General features: G+C 38.5%; 1 protein-coding gene across 3 annotated transcripts in view; it reads right to left on the bottom strand.

Moving 5' to 3' along the window:
* Positions 1-26,399, bottom strand: part of LOC121381406 (secretin receptor-like) — a 98,522-nt gene that overhangs the window by 26,469 nt on the left and 45,654 nt on the right. For 2 of the 3 annotated variants that reach the window (XM_041510705.1, XM_041510706.1), the window contains exon 4: positions 13,863-13,959. In XM_041510705.1, coding sequence (XP_041366639.1) covers positions 13,863-13,959 — 97 coding nt within the window. Of the gene's footprint in view, positions 1-13,862; positions 14,789-26,399 lie in introns of those variants that run through there. The other variant, XM_041510707.1, reaches the window with a different exon arrangement.

The following is a 26,399-nucleotide window of genomic DNA, read 5'->3' as shown; positions in this document are numbered from 1 at the left end:
TGTAATATTCGGTCAGTTATATTTTTAGAAAATTATTGTAGCTGTACTATTTGCTCAGTAATATTTTAGGTAAGTTATCGTAGCTGTATCATTTGCTCAGTAATATTTTAGGTAAGTTATCGTAGCTGTATCATTTGCTCAGTAATATTTTAGGTAAGTTATCGTAGCTGTATCATTTGCTCAGTAATATTTTAGGTAAGTTATCGTAGCTGTATCATTTGCTCAGTAATATTTTTAGAAAGCTATCGTGGCTGTAACATTTGCTCAGTTATATTTTTTAGAATGCTATTGCAGCTTTGATTGCGTTCTAAAAAAACTGCGTACTGTTTTCTAGTTATGTAAATATTAATCTCTGACACACTGCCTTTCTCGGCGAGACGATGGCGGTGTGAAGCAATGGATTGTTGGAAGGTCCTCGGCACAATCTCATTTGCTTCCACTGGCAAAACTGATGGATGACCTCCAAGATGTGTCGGCTGATATATCATTGTGTTTTTACCGATCAACTTGACTAAAGTTAGCAATAACTCAACGCAAACAATTCAACTGAATTAAGGCCACATAGCCATAATTTTGTTTATCTAACGCAAACTAATCCAAGTATATGCAAAATGACTTACAGTAGCTAAGTAGCTAGCATTTGGTGAATAGCAACGCTGGAACTGACACACCCTATTTTATGTTGAGAAATCCGCGAGAGCCTGCCTTTAAATCATAGCATTACCGGTTTCAATGGCTCTCCTTCCCTTATTCTATCCGCCTCTGTCTCTGTCTTCCTCCCTACCTACCTACCTCTCTCTCTCTCTCTCTCTCTCTCTCTCTCTCTCTCTCTCTCTCTCTCTCTCTCTCTCTCTCTCTCTCTCTCTCTCTCTCTCTCTCTCTATGTCTATATTTCTCTATCTCTCTCACTATCTTCCTCTATCTCTTTTACACTATCTCTCCCTATCTCTCTTTCTATGTCTCCCACTAACCATTAAAGGATAGCCAATAACCATTAACCACTGTCCTAAAAAAAAAAAGAGCCCACATCACCAGGACAGCGTGTTTGAACCTTAACTAGCTATAAAAGTGCAAGAATCAAGTTAAAATGGAACACCTAGATGCTTTATTGCGTTACGAACTGAGGAAGACACTAATTGGTTGTGATGAATACAACTGTCGCCCACAGTAAGTCGACCACTGCATAGACTGGTACAGATAGTACCATCCGTGGCCATCTTGGGAACGTTACCAGCTACCAGTCTATTTTTATTACTCGGTGACCGCGTTAAGAGATAACTGTTGTGGCGTGGACCTGGACATTATATACAAGACATCTGAAATTAATGGTAATGGTTGCCATTCCCCAGGGTAAAATGTATTAAGTACTGTTTTTAAACAATGTAAAGTAACGACAATGAAAAGGGAAAAGAATCTTTCATTTACAGCACGTGCAAACAATTTAAACAGGTCTATGTTTTTTGTCAATAATGCTAGGGTAAGACTACCAACTGTCTGCATAAAGTTGGCCAACTTTCTGCTGTCACGACTTCTACGATTGTCTAGCTGCTATCTGAGCGCTCTTACAACTCGATTATCGTCCTATAATGCTAGATTCAAGCTACCAACTGCCAGCAGAAAGTTTGCCAACTCATCGTTTGTGTTGTAATTTCCCCAACCCCCGACTACCGACAAGTGCGCTGAGATTAACAACTATGGGTTATACGACGAGAATGGAGTAGTAAGAGCGCTCAGTCTAGCAACGTTCTGCTGGCAGATGGCAGTCTGAGTCTAACATTAGTTGTTAATCTTAGCGCACCCGTCTTAAGTCGTGAGTTGGAGGAAATTACAACGCAACCGTCGTCGAGTTGGCCAACTTTTGCAGGCAGTTGGCAGTCTGAATCTAGCATAACATGTAATTATTTTGACACGGAGAACAACAGGGAATCCGCCAAATAAGCTGTTCTAACCGATAAAACAGCATGGGGTCTTTTATATGCATATTTCCATAAAAAAGGACGGTGCATACCAGGGCTTTGGTGTACCAGTCGTTGGGGAACTGGTTGAAATGGGATTTGTTGTTTTAATCAGACGCCAGTATAGAATATAATCAGTACAACTAGATTCCAGTCTTGTGAACTGGAAGTATCCCCAAAATCTGGCAAGCTGACTGTTGGCGCGAAACAAGGCCGTCAGAGATTGATGAGTTGCACAAAGATGCGAACTTGTCGGTAACACCCGCCTGCTCGCCTGACATATGGCCTCTGTGATCTTATTTGGTTGTCCATCCGGCAGACCGCGCAAGCTGCTGACTGTGAAGTGGCAACTGTTTGACTGAAGTGACAGGGGATAGCATGTAGTTTGTAAACATGTGTAACTTGTTGACATTGAAGAATTGTTTGTGGTAATTCCGGCCCATGCAAAAGTAGTGCTTTTTGTGTAAAATGGGTGTACTCCGGCCTGGTTTAGAGGGTGTGTCTGTTTAAACCAATATGCTGGGAGAAAGAGCTGGACAACAGGGGTTGTCCTTTTCAGGGTATGTGTCCCCCATGCAGGCAAAGGTACATACAAAACTTCACGGGCCTGCTGATATTAATAAAAATGTTATGGGGGTGGGGTGGGGGTGGGGGGGGGGATGGGCGACCCTACTAGTGCTGGAGCAAATCCTTAAATTCTGGCAAAAACGATAGAGGTTTTCGGGCAAAATGAGCCCACAATCCATGTAAAAATGCGTAGTGATTCATTTTCAGTCCTATATAGCTGTTTGGCAGTAATGCAATGGTAATGTTATTCAGATTCTGGCAGTTTCGTTTAATTGCGGCAAAAATCAGCCTACCCCCCCCCCCCCACACCTACAAAAGTTGGAGCCCGTACTCCTATGGGTGTATGCCCAGGACAGCGTGCTTGAACCCTTAATTGAATAAATGAAACTGAATGAAGAGGGGCAGCTACTGGCACTTGATCCTAGATTTTTTTAAAAGGGCCCTTTGTTTAGTTTAGAAGTGCCGTTTAATAAAGTTAATAAAGGTATATTGATGTTATGGATGGGTCAAAGATTACTGGTAGCCAACAATTTATTTGTGAAATATTGTTTGTGACAACAAATCTAAAGAAGTGACTTGTAGATGTTTCGAACCAAAGTCATTTCGTACCATCCATTTCTACCATAGTTTATGGTCATTTCGTACCATAGTCATTTCGTACCATAGTGCTTTGGTCATTTCGTACCACAGTCATTTCTTACCATAGCCATTTCGTATCTATTTTTTTTACCATCTCATACTATAGTGCTTGGTCATTTCTTACCATCGTGGTTTCGTACTCGGTATCTTATTTTTGTCATGGTATGCCACTTCTTATCTTTATTGTTGACGAATAAACTTTGATGTGTAAACATATCTTGTAAAGTGAGCAAAGGTTTACAAGAACATATGTATATTGCCACTGATGATCATTTCATATGATACGAGACCCCCCCCCCCCCCCCCCCCCCCCCCACCCACACCATCTTATATAGGCTTACGTCCTTAGCCCACTGTCGACAGATTCTCTGCCTGTGCTTGCCTTATTGCTGTTGGATAAACAATCGCATCAGTATCGATGTAGAATATCAGTGTGGTCTAGTCTATGATTAGGTATAACAAAATATACACGATCTTGAAATCGTTATAAATTTATTTCACAGTAATCAGTAATTCGAAATTTTACTATCTATCAGTCAACTAAGCTGCACAATAAATGATTGAGGTACGAAATGACCAAGGTACGAAATAACCAAACAGACATGGTACGAAATAACCATGGTACGAAATGACTATGGTACGAAATTACCAAATAACTATTGTACGAAATGGTAAAATTGGGTACGAAATGACTATGGTACGAATTGACTGGTTACCTTGTAACGTTGTAGATTTTTTTTTTTTTACCACTTGTCATCGGGATCGCACAAAGTAACTTAATCTCGAATCCAAAAAACACTGGGCATCGGGTCACCGTATTCTAGAACCCCTGTTTAGACAGGGGTTCTAGAATACGGTGGCCCGAGGCCAGTACACACACACACACACACATACACACACACACACACTTTTTTCATGAAAAGACTTTAATGTAATATTATTTCGTGTTTATAGATTTTCTCACAACTAGTTTAAAGCCGGTAACGCCCCATGAACGTGACACGCTGTAGTTCGTTGCTACAAGTAGTAAGTTGTAAATGGCAGCAGTGAAATCGTTACGGTTAAGGTCGGATTGTACTAATGCATCCCATGTATAGTGCTTGTGTTGGCACAGGTCAAGGCTACAAGCCATTAGGAGTTTCTTGTTATTAAGTGATACAAGATGTAAGCGTAAAGATCCCAGCGTGTACTATGATGACAACGAGAAATGCCATGGTGCACGACAATTCCATGTTGTTTACGACATGCCATGCGTGGTAAATAATGTAACAAAGCTTATTAAGGAGATTTTAGAAATCATAGCATAGCGGTTTGTGTGTGTGTGTGTGGGGGGGGGGGGGGTAGATTCGAGAAGCGTCGGGGGTAGGAAGCAAAGCAATTTTGTGTTTTAGTCTCAGTTTTGTGGGGGGGTTTTGCGGTTGGTTTGGGGGGGGGGGATTGAGGGTGTCCGAGATTAAAAAATAATTATATATATATATACAGTCAAACTTCGTTAACTCGAAGTTGAAGGGGACGACGAAATAGTTCGAGTTTCAGGGAGTTCGAGTGTTCGAAATTCGTACAGCAGACCTCAAAGTGAAACTGCATCGCAGTATTATCATTTCGTTGATATCGGATGTTAGCACATTTCTTCTGTGTATATGATAAAACTAAGTAAATATTAACAGAAACGAGATAAATCCGATCAATTTGACGTACATCTCTATGTACTTTTATTGTATTAATTGACAGTAAAATAAAAAAACCCAACGAAAACTGAAAGCACGTACTTACCGGAAGTAAGCGATAAATTAAAGTTGATATATTTTTCAAATGTCAAAACAAGGCGGAACGTAGCGTTGTAATAAATTAAAATACTGAATGTCGATTAGCACTAAGTACGTTTGTTTACCAAATAAAAAATACACAATATAAATAGCAAAATTATTGTAAATCACAAAAATCATTTTAAAAAACCCTCACTAACATAGCGAGACATAACATAACAAATCAAAATGCTGTATGCCAAATAGCACTAGGTTATGTACTTTTTTGCACTCGTTTAAGAGAAAAAACAAACAGCGTTAATTGTTATTACAACAGTTCTTTGAAGATTACAAGACTATCCGTACTTTGCGTAATGAGGCCCGCTGCCGTGTACAAACACCGACAACCCAATGCAGGCATGTAGGATCATTTCGTTCCGCATAGTCAGCGATCTATTATTCTGTAATTACCGCTTCGATAGCCGAGACCAGTCGGGACACTCACGCTTTAAAGTATTACCGGTACAGTTAAAAGGCTCAGTCACTCCACAAACTTCGAGTTTTGGAAGTGCAATATCCCTTATTTTTTTATGGTGGGACCACAAAATTACTTTGAGAGATAGAGTTTTTCGAATGTTCGAAGTTTGAGTGTTCGAAGTCTGTTATTACTAGTTTGTATAGCAGTTCGGCCGGGACCGCCGTTTCACTTCGAGAGATCGACGTTTACGAAAGATCGAAGTTTGAGTTATCGAAGGTCGACTATATATATATATATATATATATATATATATATATACATGATTAAATTTTACAGATCTCCCCCCCCCCCCCCCACACCTCCCAAATAAACATATATGGTTGAGGTACAAATACACAAGCAGGCCTAAGAATGATGTTTCAGAAGGATGAAGAACAATCAGGTGCAGATCCGGGGGGGGGGGTAGGGGGGTGTCACAGGGGTCCCGTGACCATTCCAATGGAGAAAGGTAAGGGTTATAAGCTTGCTGTGACCCCTAAATATGTTTTATTCATGATGCACAGTACCTACATAATATATTGCATTAAAACAAATGAACGTTATTCAAAGCTCAACAAATTGAGCAAACACCTAAATTAGGAATCCACTTAAAATTATGCTAAATCTACCTAAAGTTGTTTTTTCTGTATTTCATAACAAATCAAGGACAGGCCGATGTAGAAGAAAAGCATCGTCTATTTTAAAGGGTTAAATACCTCTATCCCACACTAAAATAAAAATACATCCCAATCATTTTTTTATTACTTTTTTTTTTAATGTTATTAAAACATTCCATAAGGATGGCTAACAGATTAAGACGTGACAATACATTTTGAATTTGACAAAGGACTGGCTGCTATTTCTGTGCGTGAATATGTTTTATGTACGTAATATTTTTTGCATCATCCCTCCTGCCGGAGACGGACAATAGATTATTACTAGTGATGGGTATTGCCAAAATATGGCGTATTGCGATATATTGCGATACAGGAATTTGAATTGCGATACGTACAACGGTGTATTGCACACCAGTGTGAGATATTGCTCATGTCATAACAATCACTCAATATCTAACTAGTGTAATATTGGCGTGACGTGAGCGTGACGTAGATCACTTGCTGACCCAATTCGTAGAACAATAACGTGTAGTAGGTCTCGACATATGCTTGCTTCTGCGTTGCGGCTTGTTGGCAATTGGTTTGTAATAAATAAAATACTAAACGAGCTTGGCTGTCATACCATTTTTATGAAACTCGTGAACAGTGTTCGTATCTGACTCGCTTTCGCTCGTCATATACCAAAATGTTCACTCATTTCATAAAAATGAAATGGCAAGCAAACTCGTTTAGTATTCTATATATATATTGCGAAGACAAATTCTCAATTATTAGAATTTATTAAGTACTTTAATTTTATGTACAGTTTGTATAACTTAATAAAATATTACCCCAGTCAATCAAGAATCGTTCCAAACAAGTGAAGCTATTGTTTCTTTTCTTAAACTGGATATATATATAGGTATATATATATATATATATATATATATATATATATATATATATATATATATATATATATATATATATATACATTTGTATATATATAAAGTTTGAACAATACGTATATATATTATCGCGATATGTATTGTTCAAACTTTATATTGCGGTATACCGGTTATACCGCGCATCTCTAATTATTACTGTACCGTTACCATAAAAACATCAACATTACTTTGACGTGACGTCAACAAAGCTTTGACGATTTCAATATACTTATTGGTGTCAAAGCAATACTACGCACATTCGTCTGAGCATAGCTGAACTTCAGACATGTGCGAAAAGATAGCTTTTTGACATTTATTGTGATCATATTTATTTTAAATGTGTATAAATATAAAATATCTATGCATGGATATAATACTACCTAATGGTGAGTGAGCTGTTCTCTTCCATTACCTATGTCCCGCAAAATGTCAGGTGAATTTATTAATAGAGGCACGCGATTGATTGTTTGTTTGTTTGTTTGTTTGTTAGGACCGATGAAGTAGGAGATGGGTAGACATTGGTGTAGCCAGTATTCTATATTGTTGAGGGGCACCCTTATTGGGAGGAGGAACGCACACTGTCATTGAGCTGTGTTATTGGGGGGGGGGGGGGGGGGGGGGGGCGATTGGCGGGCATTGTCCCCATGTCTCTCCCTCAAACTCCGGCTACGCCAATACATATGAATAAAGAATACAAGAAGTGTTCGCTAGGTTAATTCAGTTCAGTTCAATTCACTTTGTTGCATCAATTTAAGCATAAGAACTGTTCTCGAAGGATCCAAGAGGATCCAAGACGAGGGTGTTGGAGGACACCCTCCCTCGAAATTCGAAGTGTCCTCCCCCCTCAAGAAATCCAATGTTTAGTAGATGAAAATAATGCATTTGTTTGGGGGGTTTTCAGCAGGGAACATGTTTACAATGTTCAGCTTAATATTTCTATGGATGATTACAATACAAATAATACATGTTAGTTTATATTTTTTTAATACTGTAGATTACCGTTTTAAGCGTTGCACCCACAACCATGAAAAATCCTGCATCCATGGCTGCCAGTTTTGACCACATTAAAACATTGCAAAATTACCACACACTCCCCCAGCCTACCCCTTCTCCATCGACAGCTTCACTGCCTCCTTGTAACCCCTGCTCGATTTCACGCAGGATCCGCCACTGACAATGGAGACACTGGCGATGGGTACATTTCATGGCGGATAATACCTGATATCCATGTTTTTCAAAGGCAGTGGGTTCGAATCTGGCGTTCTCTGGGTTTTTTTGTCTCGTGCGTCTATGAGGAGGACGGGGGCAGGTGGGTGTGAGAGAACATCTTTTAACATGCAATTGTGATTCTGTCACTATTTATAATGATTCGACCTGCATACGTAAAAATTTTACCACAAACGGGTAATACCCATATGATATCCGGTGCAAAATATTATTATCCTGCTTTAAAAATGTTTCTAGTTATTAATCAGTAAAGAGCGGTACAACTGTGTGGTTGTTTTTTGTGTGTACCGGCCTCGGTGGCGTCGTGGTTAGGCCATCGGTCTACAGGCTGGTAGGTACTGGGTTCGGATCCTGTTTCTCAAAGCTGGTCGAGGACTTCGAAGTATTATAATAGATGGACATACGATAGCACTGTACCAAATAACTTTCGATAGCTCAGTTAATACTACCAGTCTTGCCATTCGTAATAAATATCTGGGCAATGAGTGTATGCAATGTTATTTCGTCTTGTACCTCTGTGTCAGATGATCTTGTGCTTGAAACGTGTGTGGTACCTGTAAAACTAAATAGCCTACTACAATTGTGTTCGAAATTAGTGGTGTTGTAAAAGCATCCGGTTATGAAAATAAGATATGATAACTTACACTTTCTTCAGTTAATAGTTTTTTGTTTTTTTGTATGGAGGGTTTGTAGTATTCGTATTTATGGGCTATAATTTGGTTGATATATTGCATGTAGAATGTTTAGCTACACACGTTAACATTATCGCCTATGAGATTTTATTCAGCATAGAACAACCATAAATGTTCAATTGTTTTTCTTCTGATATAAGTATTACACTGGGGATATATAATGCAGCCCAGAAATTCACGAGTTTGAGTTATTACATGAAGGAGACGTATACAACCAGTGCTTACTGGAAGCACGCGTAATTTTATACTCGGCTTTACATCCACGATTGCGGATACGGTTGGACGTTAATTTGTTTGTAATTTGTTAGTATCTTAAAGCTGTAGACTCCAGTTTCCGAGGTACGTACCGTTTTTATGTTGCATACGATATTAAACGAGCTTCCGTTTCTTATCATGTTTATGTCCCCAGTGAAATAATTTTCAATTGTCACGAGAAATTTTTTTCACGAGAGACATAAACATGATACGAAATGGTATCGAGTTTAATATCCTATTTATTACCCATAATCGATCTTAATTTATATCACTCAACTCGTTTAGTTGATGTTCCTGTAAGGTTGTAGTGACGTCGATGTGTTACGTCCCACATGGCATTCTAGTAGGACGTACCACGATATTTTTAACTATATGGGTAATGAAATTAAGTTCAAGCTACAACAAACACCAGGACGACCGATAACACGTTAAATTTGCAAACATTGGTAATTTAAACAAACCGTTTGCAAAGAATATATAAGTTAACGGTAAAAAAACACACCCAAAACCCCCCAAAAAACCAAACAACTATAATAGACGAAAACAGTTTGCACTGTATGGTAACTCAGGTCAATGGTTTTAAAAAGTTAAAGTGTGTTTTGTTTAACGACACCACTAGAGCACACTGATTTATTAATAATCGGCTATTGGATGTCAAACATTTAGTAATTTTGACAGTCTTAGAGAGGAAACCCGCTTCATTTTTTTTCCTTTAGTAGCAAGGGATCTTTTATATGCACCATCTCATAGACAGGACAGCACATATCACGGCCTTGGGTGTACTGGAGCGTGATATAGCCCAATGGGCCTACCGACGGGGATCGATCCCAGACCGACCGCTTTATCACTGGGCTTCGTGGTTTTAAGTGCGGCTACAAAACGTGAAGAAATCATCAAATAGAAGGCGCTCCTGGTGTTAGCACTGGTAACCTTTGTTGTTATCGACATCATGAACGAATGCCAATACCCCCACTTCCCCCGAACTCTAATCACTAAACAGTCTGTTTAACATGACAATGTTCAACTGTTTCCATTCTCTTCTCGGTCGTCAGATGATAAGCTGAATCCATATGACCACATTCTGAGAAACGTTTTGCCATTTTGCACATTAGTATTTATTTTAACATTTCTGCGCAGATTGTTGGCTCAAAATGTAAATACCGTTCGTCTGTATTATTGCTGATCTGATATCGAAAATGACTTGGTAGACCCCCCATCCCTCCTGTATTTGCTTAAATATCGCCAAGTGCGGGCCTTCGCGTTCTGTGGAGGAATTCGATATTGGACATTAATCAAATACATCCGGAACGGATGAATTTACGTCAATGAGCGAGCGTTGCTCTTTATGGATGAAATGATTTTCCAGCCTGGCGCTGTTAACAGAACTTCCTTGTTTATCTATAAATTGCACAGTATTTAATAGAAGAAATTTAAACATTAATTCTGTTTTTCATTTTTGACAGCAAACTGATCTTGCTTTGCAGCCTTTGTTCACATATGTGCCATTCATTTTCTCTTATTCTGTCATTTGAAGATAACCATGGCCAATTCATGGCGTCATATTCATAGGCTATGTCGTTAATGTTCAGTCTAGAACTACTTGCCTGACCATATATTCGTAAAAGACATTAAACACGACTCTAAGTCGTAAACACAAAGTCATATAGAGAGAAATATATTTTAATTTTATTGTATACAAATATCTACTAGTATTTTAATTGTATTGTATAAAACATGTATTTTAATTTTATTGTAAACAAAAATCTACTAGTATTTTAACTTTATTGTATGAATGTGTTGCCGTAATATGGATTATATCAGCAAAAACATTCTGTTAAAAGAGTAATGACAAAATTTAAATGTATATAGGTTTATAAATATGGTACTAAAAATCCACGAGTAGAACGGACCTCGTTGTTGAAATGGTTAAGTCATCGGTCTTAGAACTGACATCCGAGTATCGGTTCCAACCTAGTCGATTTTAACGGATCACTTACACGGTGCATAGCAGTCACAATTCCCTTCATTAACAAGTAGCTATTAACTTTGTCCTGAACAGACAGCCCAGACAGCTGAAATGTGTGTTCCGGGGCAGTGTGCTTTAATGTCAGGTTAACATGCACATATAATTATATTTGCATTGGTTTTCATCAAGTAATAGTGCACACCCCCAGCCTCATAAATGTGATATCACTTAAAGGGACAGACCCCGGATTCAGCCCATGGAAATTAAAACTAAGTTTTCTGGTTTCAGCCCATGGAAATTAACACTAAGTTTAGTTAATCTACAAACCTGTAACACATGTGGATAAAGTTACAACTGAGTGAAACATGAGTCTGTGACTTTGAAACAGTGAAATACCCTTTAAAAATAGACTAAACCTTGACTCCATTACTGTTACCTCTCAGACGCACGTACGTTTTTAAACATATGATAAATGCATATTGCGATACTAAAAACACCAGGATGATAAAAAAACAAACACTTCGAATGTACGGAAATGGGTAATCTAAACAAAAAAATCTAAGTAAAGTATTATTCCAGTTATCAAAAACGGCTCTAATAGTCAAACGTGCCTTAGTGTTTAAAACCTGGGGTATGTCCATTTAATGTGTATACGAAGCAGTCGGGTTTCAGCCAGAGACGTCCAACAAGAAGGGAATACATATTTACGTTAAGTAGAGATAATCATATTGACGTTAACGTTTTTGCGGATCTTTGGTTCACATGCAACACATATAAATCTCTGACGTTTTCCGTCTGCCAGTTTGACCGTCTGGCCGCCTCAATATTCTAGTTGATTCATCATTTGATGTTGGATGAGGGGGAGTTGGAGATGGCGGATGTGTGGTTGCTGTTATTAGGGAATGTTTTTCAGGGGATATTATGGTGATGGTGTTGGTGTTGGTGTTGTTGTTTTCTTTAGCTAGAGTTTCCACCCAAAAGGTGGGAAATGGGAAATACGCATCTAACCTAAAGTCCTTCCCACAGGGAACGTCTTTTTTTCTCCATACTATGGAATTGACTATACGCTATTTATTTCTGAGCCGATTGTTTTCTAAATTGCACACAAAAATAGTCGTGCTTTGTTATTTCTGAAACATTTTTGACCGAATTTACGAAGCCTATTTTTTATTAAGCGCAGGTATTTAATCATCGTAAATTTATGTAGCTACACGCGTGTCAGACAAAAACAGGTTTTGTAAATTCGGTTCTTTTACTTTTCTTCTTACGTCAAACCAAACTAAAATTATTTACAAAAACATTTTTGTAGGAGGATGGGACCAACTATATTTTTTTTGTTTTTTTGACGGATTTTTTTTGGTTTGGTTTGTTTTGTTTTGATTTGATTAGTTAATCATCGGCTATTGGATGTCAACCATTTGGTAATTTTGACACGTAGTCGTCAGAGGAAACCCGCTACATTTTTTTCTAATGCAAAAAGGGATTTTTTATATGCACTTTCCCAGAGACATGAAAGTACATACCACGGCCGTTGACCAGTTGTGGTGCACTGGTTTTAATGAGAGAAAATCCCAATCAGTTGAATGGATCCACCGAGGTGGTTCGATCTTGCCGGAATTAGTCATTGTTAATAGAATTTAGGCTTTAAATTAGACTTCATGAATTATGTAATAAATCCACGAGTGACGGCAATTTAGTAATTTCACGGGGAAAAACTTGACAGGTAATCCCTGAAGGCAAACCAGCAAGTGTTAAACCAGCATTACCTCGAGTGCCCTCTAGTACCGCTAGCTTTACAATGTCGGTGCCTGGGTCGAAGGATTGAATTCCCGCGGTGGATTTATTCTCTGATTGATTTTCTCACGTCCCAACCAGTGCCACACGACTGCTATATCAAGGCCGGGCGGTAGGTGCTGTCCTGTTTGAGGGAAATGCATATAACATATCACATGCTTCTAATAGTTGTCTTGGATTGATCCCCGTTGGTTGGGCCATTGCGCTACTTCTCGTTCCAGCCAGTGCAGCACGACTGGTCTATCAAAGGCCGTAGTATGTGCTATCCTGTCTGTGGGATGACGCTTATAAAAAAAGTCCTTGCTGCTAATAGAAAAATGTAGCGGGTTTCCTTTCTGAGACGTCAAAATATGTTTGACATTCAATAGCCGATGATTAATAAATCAATGTACTCTAGCGGTGTCGTTAAACAAAACAAACTTCAATACACTTTTTAAACTTTCAAACAGGGGTGACAGGTTCTCGCTATAGCTAGGTAAGTAATTAGTTTAACGTGCTCATATTCCGCAGGGGTCTCGAACACGCCTCCTTATAGCGATCGTAAATCAAATTAAAATCGTTCTCCTATCTGACCGGGGGTGGGACGTAGCCCAGTGGTAAAGCATTTGCTTGATGCGCCGTCGGTGTGGGATCGATCTCTGTCGGTGGGCCCATTGTGCTATTTCTCGTTCCAGCCAGTGCACTACGACTGGTATATTAAAGGCTGCGGTATGTGCTATCCTGTCTGTGGGATGGTGCATATAAAAAAGATCCGTTGCTGCTAATCGAAAAGAGTAGCCCATGAAGTGGCGACAGCGGGTTTCCTTTCTCAATATCTGTGTGGTCCTTGACCATAAGTCCGACGCCATATAACCGTAAATAAAATGTGTTGAGTACGTCGTTAAATAAAACATTTCCTTCCTTCCTCGTATTTGACCAACCCTGCCCCGCTACAAGACCCCTTATTTAGAAAATGAACCTACCTGTTATTGTGTACGGTGTGCTCGCCATTTCCTGTTCACATTTCCGCCTCTCAATTGCCAGTCGTTCAGTCTGTTTCTGGATGTCCAGGTATGAAATCTGGTGTTTGAAGTGAAGAGAATGATTGTGAAATATTAGCACCATATTTCCACACACAGTAATCACAGTACACTGGACGTATTATAGATTAAAAATATATATATATACCAGCAGAATAGTTCACACACATGCAGTATGGCTTTTACATCCGGAAATTACAGTACATTATATGTAATTAAATTGTAAAAAAACATAAAAATACAGATCACATAACCGCAAACACATCAGCGTGACAGTTCAGCATTGTTCCATATATCCAGAAATCACAGTACATTTGACGTATTTAACAGAAATAATAACAAGGATACCTAAACACCATACAATACGACACAGAAACGCGACAGTTTACGCAGTGTGAACACACAACACACCAACACCTACATACAACATACTGCGGATTATGCGATCACCATTTGCAATTCGTTAAGCTATCTGGTTGAATGAATAATCATCCCGTTGTTTGGAAAAAAAAATCTCCGTACACAACGGCCCACAACAAGGCAGATGGTTTATTCAACAATGATTTTGCCTGGGACTTCTTGTAACGTGGATTTAAGGACGACCACGTTGCTTGAGCACAGAATACATTTCCATCTTATCATACTCTGTTTCTGTTTTTTGTTTGTTTCAACACTCAGTATCGTTGTGTATCGTTGTGTATTCTACGAATTCGCCGTTATCTCTAGACTGCTAGAAACGCGGCGCGAGTCTTATGATGTGGGCACGGTTCCGTGAAATCATGGCATCGTTTCATGTTCCGTAGATGAAGCCAGCCGAGAGACGCGTGTGTCGACGTCGTGTGTCCTTGTTTAATAATAAACAACCTGTACGGTACAAGTACAGTATACACCTGAGACGATGGAGGTCACCACGGGTCACCGACAAGCGTCACCGTGTTGGATGTCAACAGTTTGATGCATCAGGGGACGAATTACAATATGTGGAGAGCTTTATACCCAAGGTCGTATCTAGGGACACGAGAGAGAACCTGTATCAGGTTTTTTTACCTTTATAATTATATATGCGTTTATATATATATATATATATATATATATATATATATATATATATATATATATATATATATATATACACACATTGTATATACATTTATATAGGTGGTGGTTTATACACCACCACCTATATACATGTGTGTATATATATATATATATATATATATATATATATATATATATATATATATATATATATATATATGTGTGTGTGTGTGTGTACATTTTAAAACTAAAATGGCTCTTTTTGGTATTTGTCCGAGTAGGGTGATAACAACCCCCCCCCCCCCCCCCCCCACACACACACACCGCTTCCCCTAGGTAAGGCCGCATTATTACTGGGGGATATGCCCTCCTTACCCCTTTAAAAGGGACCCAAACACAGACGAGAATCTGTTTTAATGTGATTCGACTACCAGTGACCTTGGATTTTATACCCACCCATTTAATGTAAATTGATAGAACACGTTTTCTCCATATCAAAATCGTTGCATCCCGATGTTCTTACTATGAGTTACGATACCTCTCACCTGGAGTAATGCCTCTTAAATTACTCTTACCTGGCGTAATATACCTCACTGTTTTTAGATCTGGTTTCAGAGGTAAATCATCGTCATCACGTTTACAGCCACCCTCATCGTCGATTAATTACTTCGACTATTATATACCACAAATAATATTTACCTTAGACAGGATAGCATTTTTCAAAGTTTTTTTTAATTACTTAATTTTTGTGTTTATATCCAATTACGGCGTATGTATGTGTGTATGTATGTCTGTATATAAAGACGTATGAATATCTTTATATTGTATGTATGTCGAGTTTGACTGGTACATACAAAGATATCAGCGCACGCGATCGGGGGATAAACATATTTTTTGCCTCACACATTGTCTCATGCCGTTGCTGGGACTCGAACCTAAGACACCGAATCGCCCGCAGTTCCCAGACCACCATCGTTACCACTCGGCCACATGAACATTCTTATACATGTATGTATGTATGTATGGATGGATGGGTGGACAGGTCACGAATTCATACATCGATGGATGGACGGAAAACGGACGATAAAATACAGATATCACTATTGTTTTGTAAAAATCGTGACTATGGGTCATAAATCTGGTGTAGTACTTGAACTGAGTAAAAGCCGATAACCGTGGCGCCATGGTCCATTATACAAGTCTGACCGAGCCGGAGAGACGTTTTCTAACTGACAAGTCCTGTTGAGCTTGCTTTGAGATTCTCTGTGACTAACACGGCACCGCGTCAGATCCTTATACATAATAAACGGACTCAGGTAATAAATAAAATATTCCTTACGGCCAGCACGACATCTTTAAATCTTTCTTCATTATCTCCGCCAATTTGAAAACCAGGCAGCTTGCTGTCAGATTATTAGACAATCATAAAACATTTCTTGGCATGCGCTAACAGAGACAGATGGAGGAAAAACAGAAGGAAAAGAAATAAAGACAGCTACACTGGTTGCTTTGATAAATCTCAAAGAATAAAAACAGGAATGGTTTTCACATTAAACGGATAACAGGTCTTCAACAAGCACGCGTTTGTGCGGGTACATACGCACGCACATGGAAACACACATTTGTTTTTTTACCAGCTCCTTTAATAATTTTTGCACAATGAATGAATGAATGGATTTTTAACCACACCTCAGCACAAAAATATTGGTTGTTACAAACTTAAAGTACATGAACATATTATTTAGATAATTATGTAAAAGCACAGTGTAAGGAGCTGTGGGGAAAATACAAAATAAACTTTACATTTGATTATGTATGGATACCTTTGATTGTTTTAAATTAAAAAAATAAATTGCTTAACGGCACCACTACAACACATTGATTTATATATCATCGGCTATTGATTTGTCAAACGTTTGGCAATTTTGACATATTATAATCTTAGAGAGGTAACCCGCTACATTTTTCCATTAGTAACAAGGGGTCTTTTATGTGCACCATTCCATAGACATGATAGCACCTACCACGGCCTTTGATATGCCATTCGTGGTACACTGGCTAGAACGAGAAATATTGTAATGGGCCACCGACGGGGATCGATCCGAGACCGACAGCGCATCAAGCGAGCGCTTTACCACTGGCCTACGTCCCGCCCCCTGTTGTCAATCAAGTCCCAATGTTTTCAATTATTATTGGTAGTGATTCTGGTTTTGAATATCTCTTTTAACCACTGGTAAAGCTAACTAACTTTTGAACAACTGGCCCCAGATTTTCATCAAAATGAAAATTCTTTTCAGACTAAAACCTATTTACAGCCTTTGCGCTTGTAGCTTACGACTAGTAACGTACGCACAGACAATTCATTTTCAGGTTGACTTATACGTCACAGTGTAATCGATTTCAATCGTGTTATGTTGTTTCATTGGATGGTATGGAATTGGCGACCTGGTCATCACCTAGGAGCAGCCGGTCGAATGTCTTTACATTGTTATCAAAAATAATGAATGATGTTATCACCAACGAGTGTGTAAGAAAAATATTTTCTTGTTTAAAATATCAGTGTCTGTATAAACAAGATGATTGTTGTCTTCGTAATATTTGTAGTAGTCCAAACCGAACCGAACTGTTCCTGCCAATAAGATCGTACGTAATAAAACATATATACATTTATTATATAACATTTAGTGAAATATCTTAAAATATCAGTGAAATAAAAGTGTTATCAGTCACTCAGTGAAGATAACACATTTTAGAGCGAAAATTTCACTATTTCACTCTAAAATGTGTTATCGTCACTGTAGAAAGTGTTATCTTCACTGTATGAAAGCCGGAACTATTTTGCTGCTGGCATTATAAAAATAAAGGTAAATTGCCAAAAGTTATATAATAAATAGAAAATTTCATGTTTTTTTATTAAATATGATTTATATCTCATCTCATGAAGTTTGCAATCATATCATACTCGTCGCGCAAGCGCGACTCGTGAGATATGATTGCAAACTTCACTCGATGAGATATAAATCATATTTAACAAAAAACATGAAATATCCCCTATGTATTAGGCAGTAAACTAGAAAATGACTGCTACAAACATTAGACACGACCGCAGACACACTGGATATGCAGACACTGATATTATAAACACGAATAAGTATTTAATATGAAATTTTAGTCGCCAAAAAGGCTCCTTTAATAAGAAACATCTTACAATTGCAGCAAACATTTTTTTTAAATATTTTATTTTATCATTCAGTACGGTTTATAAATTAGTACTATGGTTAAATTATTGTGCTTGAAGCCTTAAGAACGTATATATGATTTTATTGGCATTGTTCAGTAAACCATATGAGCGTTGCCGCAAGGTAATCAAAGAAAATGTCTTTAATTGGTAAAAAAAAAAGAGAGAATAAAATGGAAACTGAAAACTTTGAATGAAAACGTCGACATATAATAAAAAGATACATTCCACATTATTGTTATTATTATTATTTCCACAAATTTCTTAAAATAAACATAACAAAGGAGAAGCCTCAATAATTAATATTTAAAAAATGAGAAAGTTATTTTGAATATAATTGTATTATCTCTTCCCTCGAGCTACGTTTTCCATTAAAAACTACAACGTGAAACTCCCAAACCCCACCCTCCAACCAAAAACCCCTCCACCAGATTCATTAAAATATAGATTCGGCCTAATGAAATTACACAATAGCCTAACGCAGGTCATAATCGATACATATGTACATTTTTATCAGATGAAAATCAATCCAGTGTTTTTCTGAAATGATGAATCGGCCAAAACCGTATTACTAATCAGCTTCACTATACCATGGAGGGGCGGGACGTAGCTCAGTGGTAAAGCACTCGCCTGAAGAATAATGCTGGGCTCAGACTATCAACTGCCGGCAGGAAGTTGGCCAACTTTCTGCTGTCACGACTTCTACAACTGTTCAGTTGCAATTCGTAGCGCGCTTACAACTCGATTCTCAACGTATAACCCACTGATTGTTAATCGGAGGGCACCTGTCGTATGTAGGGGCGGGACGTAGCCCAGTCGTAAGATGCGCAGTCGGTCTAGGATCGATCCTCGTCGGTGGGCCTATTGGGCTATTTCTCGTTCCAGCCAGTGCACCACGATTGGCATATCAAATGCCATGGTATGTACTACCCTGTCTGGGATGGTGCATATACGAGGGGTGATTGATAAGTTCGTGGCCTAAGGTAGAAGGAGACAGTTTTAGAAAATCAAATAGTCATTTTTCAACATTAACACACTTAGTCAGCCGTCATGGAGCAGACGGATCCCTTCTGTGTAGAAGGCGCCAGTTTGGGCCCTCAGAAAGTGGTCCACAGCATTCATAACATCATCATCTGTGGCAAAATGATGATCACCGAACTTCTTTTTCATTTTCGGGAAGAGGTAGTAATCAGAGGTAGCCAAATCAGGAGAATAGGGTGGGTGTTCGACAAGTTTAAATTCACATTTCTGGTTAGCAGCCATGGCCACTGTGGACGTGTGTATCGGAGCATTGTCCTGGTGGAAGAGCACTCCTCTTGTCAGCTTTCTACGTCGAATCTGCTTGATTTTCTCCCGTCGCTGTCTCAGAAGATCAGCTTAGTAGGCCCCGGTGATAGTGTGACCCATGTCTAGGTAGTCCACCTACAGCACTCCTGCATCCCAGAAAATGGAGGCCATCACCTTGCCTGCGAACATCACAGCCTTGGCTTTCTTGAGAGGCGAAGAACTTGGGTGTTTCTGTAGTAGTGCACAATAATTATATAAATATATAAATTCATGTTAGTCAAACCTGTGTAACCGTCGCAGAAAAGATGAAAAAATAATCAAGAAATAGTTGAGAATTATGTCGTGTGTTGATGGCTTGCTGTTCAATGTGAATGTGGCACGGACTAGCCGTGACCAATGTCACATGACACCAGAATAAAATATCATTGGCTAAACTCCAATTTGACTGGAAAGAAAGGTTAGGGCGTTGTCTAATAGGGTATTCTCTACGACGAATATCCTAAAAACAAACGAAATAACCCATTAATAAAATATTATAAAATAAGTAGCAAATAAAATAAAACATATATACATACAGTGTTATATATTTTTACCCCGTTACATTTCCACTGCTTCGATTGTTGCTTCGTCTCTGGTTGAAAGTGACGGACCCATAGTTCATAGTCACAAATCGCCGAAGAAAACTGTTGAGATCCGCCTAAAAATGGCAAGATTTTCCCTTTGACATGTTGAGCCGAGTCCGTTTCAGATCAGGTCCAAGGAGCTTTGGGACCCAACGTGTTGACACCTTGGAAATTTGAAATTCGTTGTGGATGACTGCATGGATGCGTTCCTGGGAGATACCCAACTCTATGGCAATGTAACGCTCCGTTACTCGTCTGTCTGCCATGATGTCATGAATCTTGGCAATGGTTTCCTGTGTGGTGACGGTGACTGGCCTTCCCGGACGGGGGTCGTCTTCCAGACTCTCCTTGCCATGTTTTAATTTAACAGCCTACTTCTTCACCATGCTGTATGAAGGGGCATCTTTCCCTAGTGTGACCATCATGTCTTCATGGATCTCCTTGGGTGTTAAGCCCTTGAGACCGAGGTAGCGGATGACCGCACGATGGCTGATGTTGTCCATATTATCAGAAACCACCGACGCTCAATATTTAATTATCTGTCACAGAAAAACAACTCAAGTTAGTAAATTCAAACATTCTGTGTAATCATTCAACAAGTTGAACTGCACTCAAATTCAGTGAAACATGTGCAGCTCATGTACTTCTGCCTTAGGCCACGAACTTATCAATCACCCCTCGTAAAAGATCCCTTGCTGCTAATCGAAAAGAGTAGCCCATGAAGTGGCGGCAAGGGTTTCCTCTCTCAATATCTGTGTGGTCCTTAATCATATGTCTGACGCCATATAACCGTAAATAAAATGTGTTGAGTGCGTCGTTAAATAAAACATTTCCTTCTTCCTTCTTCTTCTGTCGTAAATCGGAAGTAGGGAAATGACAATGCAACCGTTGAGTTGGCCAGCTTTTTGCTGGCAGTTGATAGTCTGAGACTAGCATAAGAAGATAAAAGGAAAGCTGACCTACCCTTCCTAATCGGTTTCGGTACGTTACCGGAAATACATCTTGTTTTAGGCCTAGCGAATACGTTTGGGTGTACTATACCAAATAAAATCCCACAGATGACCATGTTAACGTTTGTGTTTAAAAACACTATATACAATATACGAGTATTAACCAAATTATGACCTATAATTATCAGTACTACAACCCCCACATCAAAGTATTAACTGAAGAAAATGGTACCTTTCATGGATAATTTTCGGTATAACCAGATGTTTTATACTTGAGTACTTTTTTTCACAGGTAATCCAGGCATGTTTCAAGAACAAGGGTGCTTGACATAATGGTACTAGATGAAATAAAATTGCATACATGTTTTTGCTCAGATGAAACTAATTTAATTTTTACAACAAACAATGTCACATTTATCACCAATGGCAATACCTGTGGTATTAACTGTTCTATCAAAAGTTCTGTGCACCTCGAACTTTGACCCAGCCGGAAGTTATTTTGTCTAATCCTACCTAGACAAGAGGATATCGGATTTTTCACTTCACAGTAGTTTGCCGGCCCCTCGTTATGAATGAGAACATAAATATCGGAATATCGATAATTACGTATAAATAGCAAGACATTTGCAGTCATACTAATTTTGAATGAGATCACAAACACTGAAATCTCCATGATTATGTCTATTACATGGTCTCGGTCGTTAATTGATTGAGGTCTTAGAAACTGTTTAAGTCTCAACAACATGAAAATTTGAAAACTGAAGTCTTCACAAAAACGGACTCTGTGGATTAGTAATCATGCGAATTCACAGACAAAAAACCCCGGGCTAATGAGAAAATGGATAGGCCTACTTGCGTCTCGATAATCGAAACTTTAAAAAAACAATTATCAAAAGTAAATCTAGTAGGAAATTTAAAAGCAATGCTCCCAACTTTGTCGAAAACATCTTAAGCTCAACTGAATAGCTGGCCGGAATTGGGAAACGGTGTAGAGTTTAAACTTAGAAATTGCTCAGATATTCGATATCAAATTACCTCTGATTAAACAATGTGCTGTGGTGTCGTTAAGCATTTTTCTAAGCGTTGCGCATGAACCTGAGGCGCCCTCTATAGCCAGATGGTTGTTACTTAAAATGTCTTTTACAGCAATGAATGAATGAATTAATGTTTAACGATAACCCAGCACAAAAACACACATCGGCCACTGGGTGACACAAAAGGTAAGTATATGAAAATATTATCCTTTACAACAGTATACGTTTCTAGAGCATCTCGAAACACCAAGGTGGCAGGTTAAAGGTGTAAGGTATCAACGAGAATACGTCTGTCATGTTTACTCCAATTTAATACAGACATCTGTTTTTTCGTTTACCCAAGCAGAATACAACACAGTTCATCTTGAAACCCGACACGTCCAGAACTGTCGCACGAAACGTCCTGCATTGTCACAGTGATATGGTTGGCCTATGGAGAGACGTGAAATGGGGTGAGACATCAGGGTGTATCATTCAAGGACAAATCAAATGATGGATCGTTGTGGTTGCAAAAAAAATGACATGGAATATATTAGCAAAACTGTATAGGGCGTGACATGGCAGGGCGGAGTAGGGCAGGGCAGGGCAGGGCAGGGCAGGGCTAACATATCGCTTTAGAGGTTTCACAGATCTTGACAGATAAAAAGTGTTGTTTTTTTGTTTTTGTGTGTGTGTTTAACGACACCACTAGAACACATTGATTTATTAATCATTGGCTATTGGAGGTCAAACATTTGGTACTTCTGACATATAGTCTTAGAGAGGAAACCTGCTACATTTTTTCCATTAGTAGTAAAGGATCTTTTATATGCACCATCCTTTGATATATCAGTCGTGGTGCACTGGCTGGGACGACATAAAAAAATATTAAAACCAGTAAATATATGATTTTTAAAAAATGTAACAAAATATTAAAATACTAAAAAATAAATTAAATTCTAATGTAACTTTGATGCTACAAAAGTTTGAATTTGGCGTGCTTAATATATTAGTAATTTGTTTAAATTTATAGCAAGCTTATTGCAATATACACTATGAGCTTGATACACCTAGCATTTATAAAACATTTTATTATATATGAGTACCTTACATTTTATTATATTTAGGTATATTTTAGTGTACAGCCTCGCTGGCGTCGTGGTTAAGCCATCGGAGATAAGACTGGTAGGTACAGACTTCGCAGCCCGGTACCGGCTCCCACCCAGAGCGAGTGGAAGAACACTACACCCACTTCTCTGTCACGAACCACTAATAATTAACAACTAACCCACTGTCCTGGACAGACAGCCAAGATAGCTGAGGTATGTGTCCTCAGGATAGCGTGCTTGAACCTTAATTGGATATAAGCACGAAAATACGTTTAAAGGAAAGTATATATGTATATGGTACATTTGACTATATATGGTACATTTTATTATATACATATATATATATATAGTTATTATTTTATAGGGCTAAATAGAAACAAAAAGTAAACAAAGTAAAAAATACCAACAATATAAAGTAAAACAAACACAAAAATCCTGTCGTTACCACACTGTCTTTTAAATACATGTAGACAAAATACTTACACAAACATCTCGCCTACATTGTAGAAACATTCATTTTAGTCCTAACGACACATACAGTAAATATCATTTTATTAACTTCTGTTTGTCGTGGCAAAAGCACATTTGATTTTGACTTAAAATCACTCACCCAAGCTAAACCTACTTTTGTTATAATTATTTTTTTCTCAAAATACAGATGGCACTGTTTTGGCAAGACATAAAAAAGTGAGAACAAAATGAAAATAGTTTTGTTTCGTTCATGGCTTTTCTAATCTTCGAAAAACAAGGGTTCTATTCTGTATTGATATATGGAGTCTCAATTGGGAATTGGACTTTTGTCTTCTGAAGATAGACTAATCTTGATGCACAAGCACGATTAGAGAAACGTGAATATCTGTTTCCCAGACGGGTCTAATATACAAATGATTAAATCCCGTGTGTTTTATATAAAGAGACGTATTTGACTACGCTAAATCCAAGTCAACAACATAGTGTTTTACCAAAGCCTGTGGTGCGTCGAACCATGACTGACAGGCTACAGATTTCCGAAGCTATCTTACGCTAGATATCATAAAACCGTCGTAAGCTATGACGTCACTACGATGCATGCCATAGCCTACGATGGTTTTACGATATTGTAGCGCTATGGTAGCCTCGAAAATATGGGCCCTAGTGTCCATTCAGTCTGTAGCACGCCGGCGACTGATAATCTGCGTCAGTCGACCACGTTTTATGGAAACCAGGCTTAAGAATATTTACAATTGCAGAAACTTTTCAGGGGACAATTATCCCTGCCCGCTTTATATTATGTAAGAGAGAGTTGTCCATTGTTTTAAACATTTATTAACCCGGTCTCCCTGGCGGCCAGTGGCATAAACAGAATTTTTTATAGAATGGGCACCCATATTTCGGGTGGGATGGGTATGCATGTGTATGTGTGTGTGTGTGGGGGGGGGGGGGGGTGTGTGTCAACCGCACTGTCTAGGAGTCGTGTTATGGGCGACACCAAACTGAACTGAACTGAACTGAACTTTATTTACACTCAGGCCGTTCCATAATATTTATTTGACTGTGTGTTTGAACCAGTGGTGGCTCATGAGTGGTGTGTAAAATAATTGCACACCCCCTTTTATTCAATATCCGTCATTACGTTGCTATAATGCCTTTTCGATTTCTAGATCACCTGAGTTTTTATACCCACCTTTACATTAGTTTTATTCCTCCAATTTTCCCCCATACACTTGCCAACACTTTCCCGAGGCCTTTCCAGAATCGCGCAATATGTTATTATTTATTGCAGCTATTGATTAAATGCGTGTAACCCAATCTAGTAACAAACAGCAATCTGCTGGGTACACAGGAAATAATGATACAAAACAATGAAAAATTGATAACCGTCTTCATCGACTGCAATAACTGACTGGAATTAGCAGCGGAGCGGTGCAGTTTGACATTACACTCTGCCGAAATACAATCGCCAAACAACGACAGCACTTCCGGTTGTCAGTCACGGTTCTTTTGATCAACTGAAACGAACTGTCAGTCATCTGAGCTGTTTAAAAACGATACATGCACTTAGTCCAATTGCTATATTGTTATTCAGATAAAATGAAAACGAACGTTGAGAAAGTAATAAAAACAAAATGAGTGGTTGTTTAACGACAATCAATCCAATTGTTTATTTGTAATTTGTTTTGTTGTTGTTTTTTCATTTATCCACTTGAACTATTCAGTCACGATGTCCTGGCCCCAGATCTCATCTATCTGGGCTGTTTGTCTTTAGACTGATGTTGATGTTTTTAGCCCCTCAGGAAACGCCTTTTTTCATAGTATAGAATTTACTACAAGTTATTTATTTCAGAGCGAAAACAGTGGGGGTTTTGTCATTTCCAAAACACTTTTGCTTTTCTTCTTACGTTAAACCAAACTAAAATTATTCACACCAAAAAAGTTAAACGACACCACTTGAGTACATTGATATCATTAATCATCTGCTATTGGATGTCAAACATTGGGTAATTTTGACATATAGGCTTGGAGAGGAAACCCGCTACATTTGTCCATTAGTATCAAGGAATCTTTTATATGCACCATCCAATATTAAAATATTAAAAATATTAAAATATTCAGTCACGAGGTCCTGGTCCAAACCTCATCTATCTGGCCTGTTTGTCTTTAGACTGATGTTGATGTTTATAGTCCTTCCTCAGGAAACGCCTTTTTTCATATCACATACCATGGCCTTTGATATACCAGTCGTGGTAAACTGGCTGGAACGAGAAATAGCCCAATGGGCCCTCCGACGGTGATCGATCCTCGACCGACCGCGCATCAAACGAGCGCATTCCCACTTTGCTACGCCCCTCTCCTTTTTGTACGAGGATGGAACGGACTATAGTTGTTGATGGCTAAGAAAGAAGTTGAGTGTAGCAGCTTTACACTTTCCCATTGAACTGTTAAAGGGACTATCTTAAGTTTTCTGCCATTGATAAGACGTTGCCGACTAACAGGCTTTTTAACGACTGTACTGACATATTATATATATTTGTTTAAATAACATCAATGTGTTTATGATTGTACTAGTGTTTGTTTTTAGTTCAAATTTCCTCTATTTCTTAAAGTGATTGACCCTAGGTTTTAAACACTACGATGTATTTTTCACTATTAAAGCCGTGTTTGATAATTTAAATCAGAAGTACTTACATTTTATTATTTAGAATATTCATTTTCGTACACCTGAAGTGATTCTAGTCATTCAAG

This window comes from Gigantopelta aegis, chromosome 9, assembly GCF_016097555.1.
Source record: "Gigantopelta aegis isolate Gae_Host chromosome 9, Gae_host_genome, whole genome shotgun sequence".
Lineage (NCBI taxonomy): Eukaryota > Metazoa > Mollusca > Gastropoda > Neomphalida > Peltospiridae > Gigantopelta > Gigantopelta aegis.
This window is presented reverse-complemented; position numbering and strand designations above follow the sequence as displayed.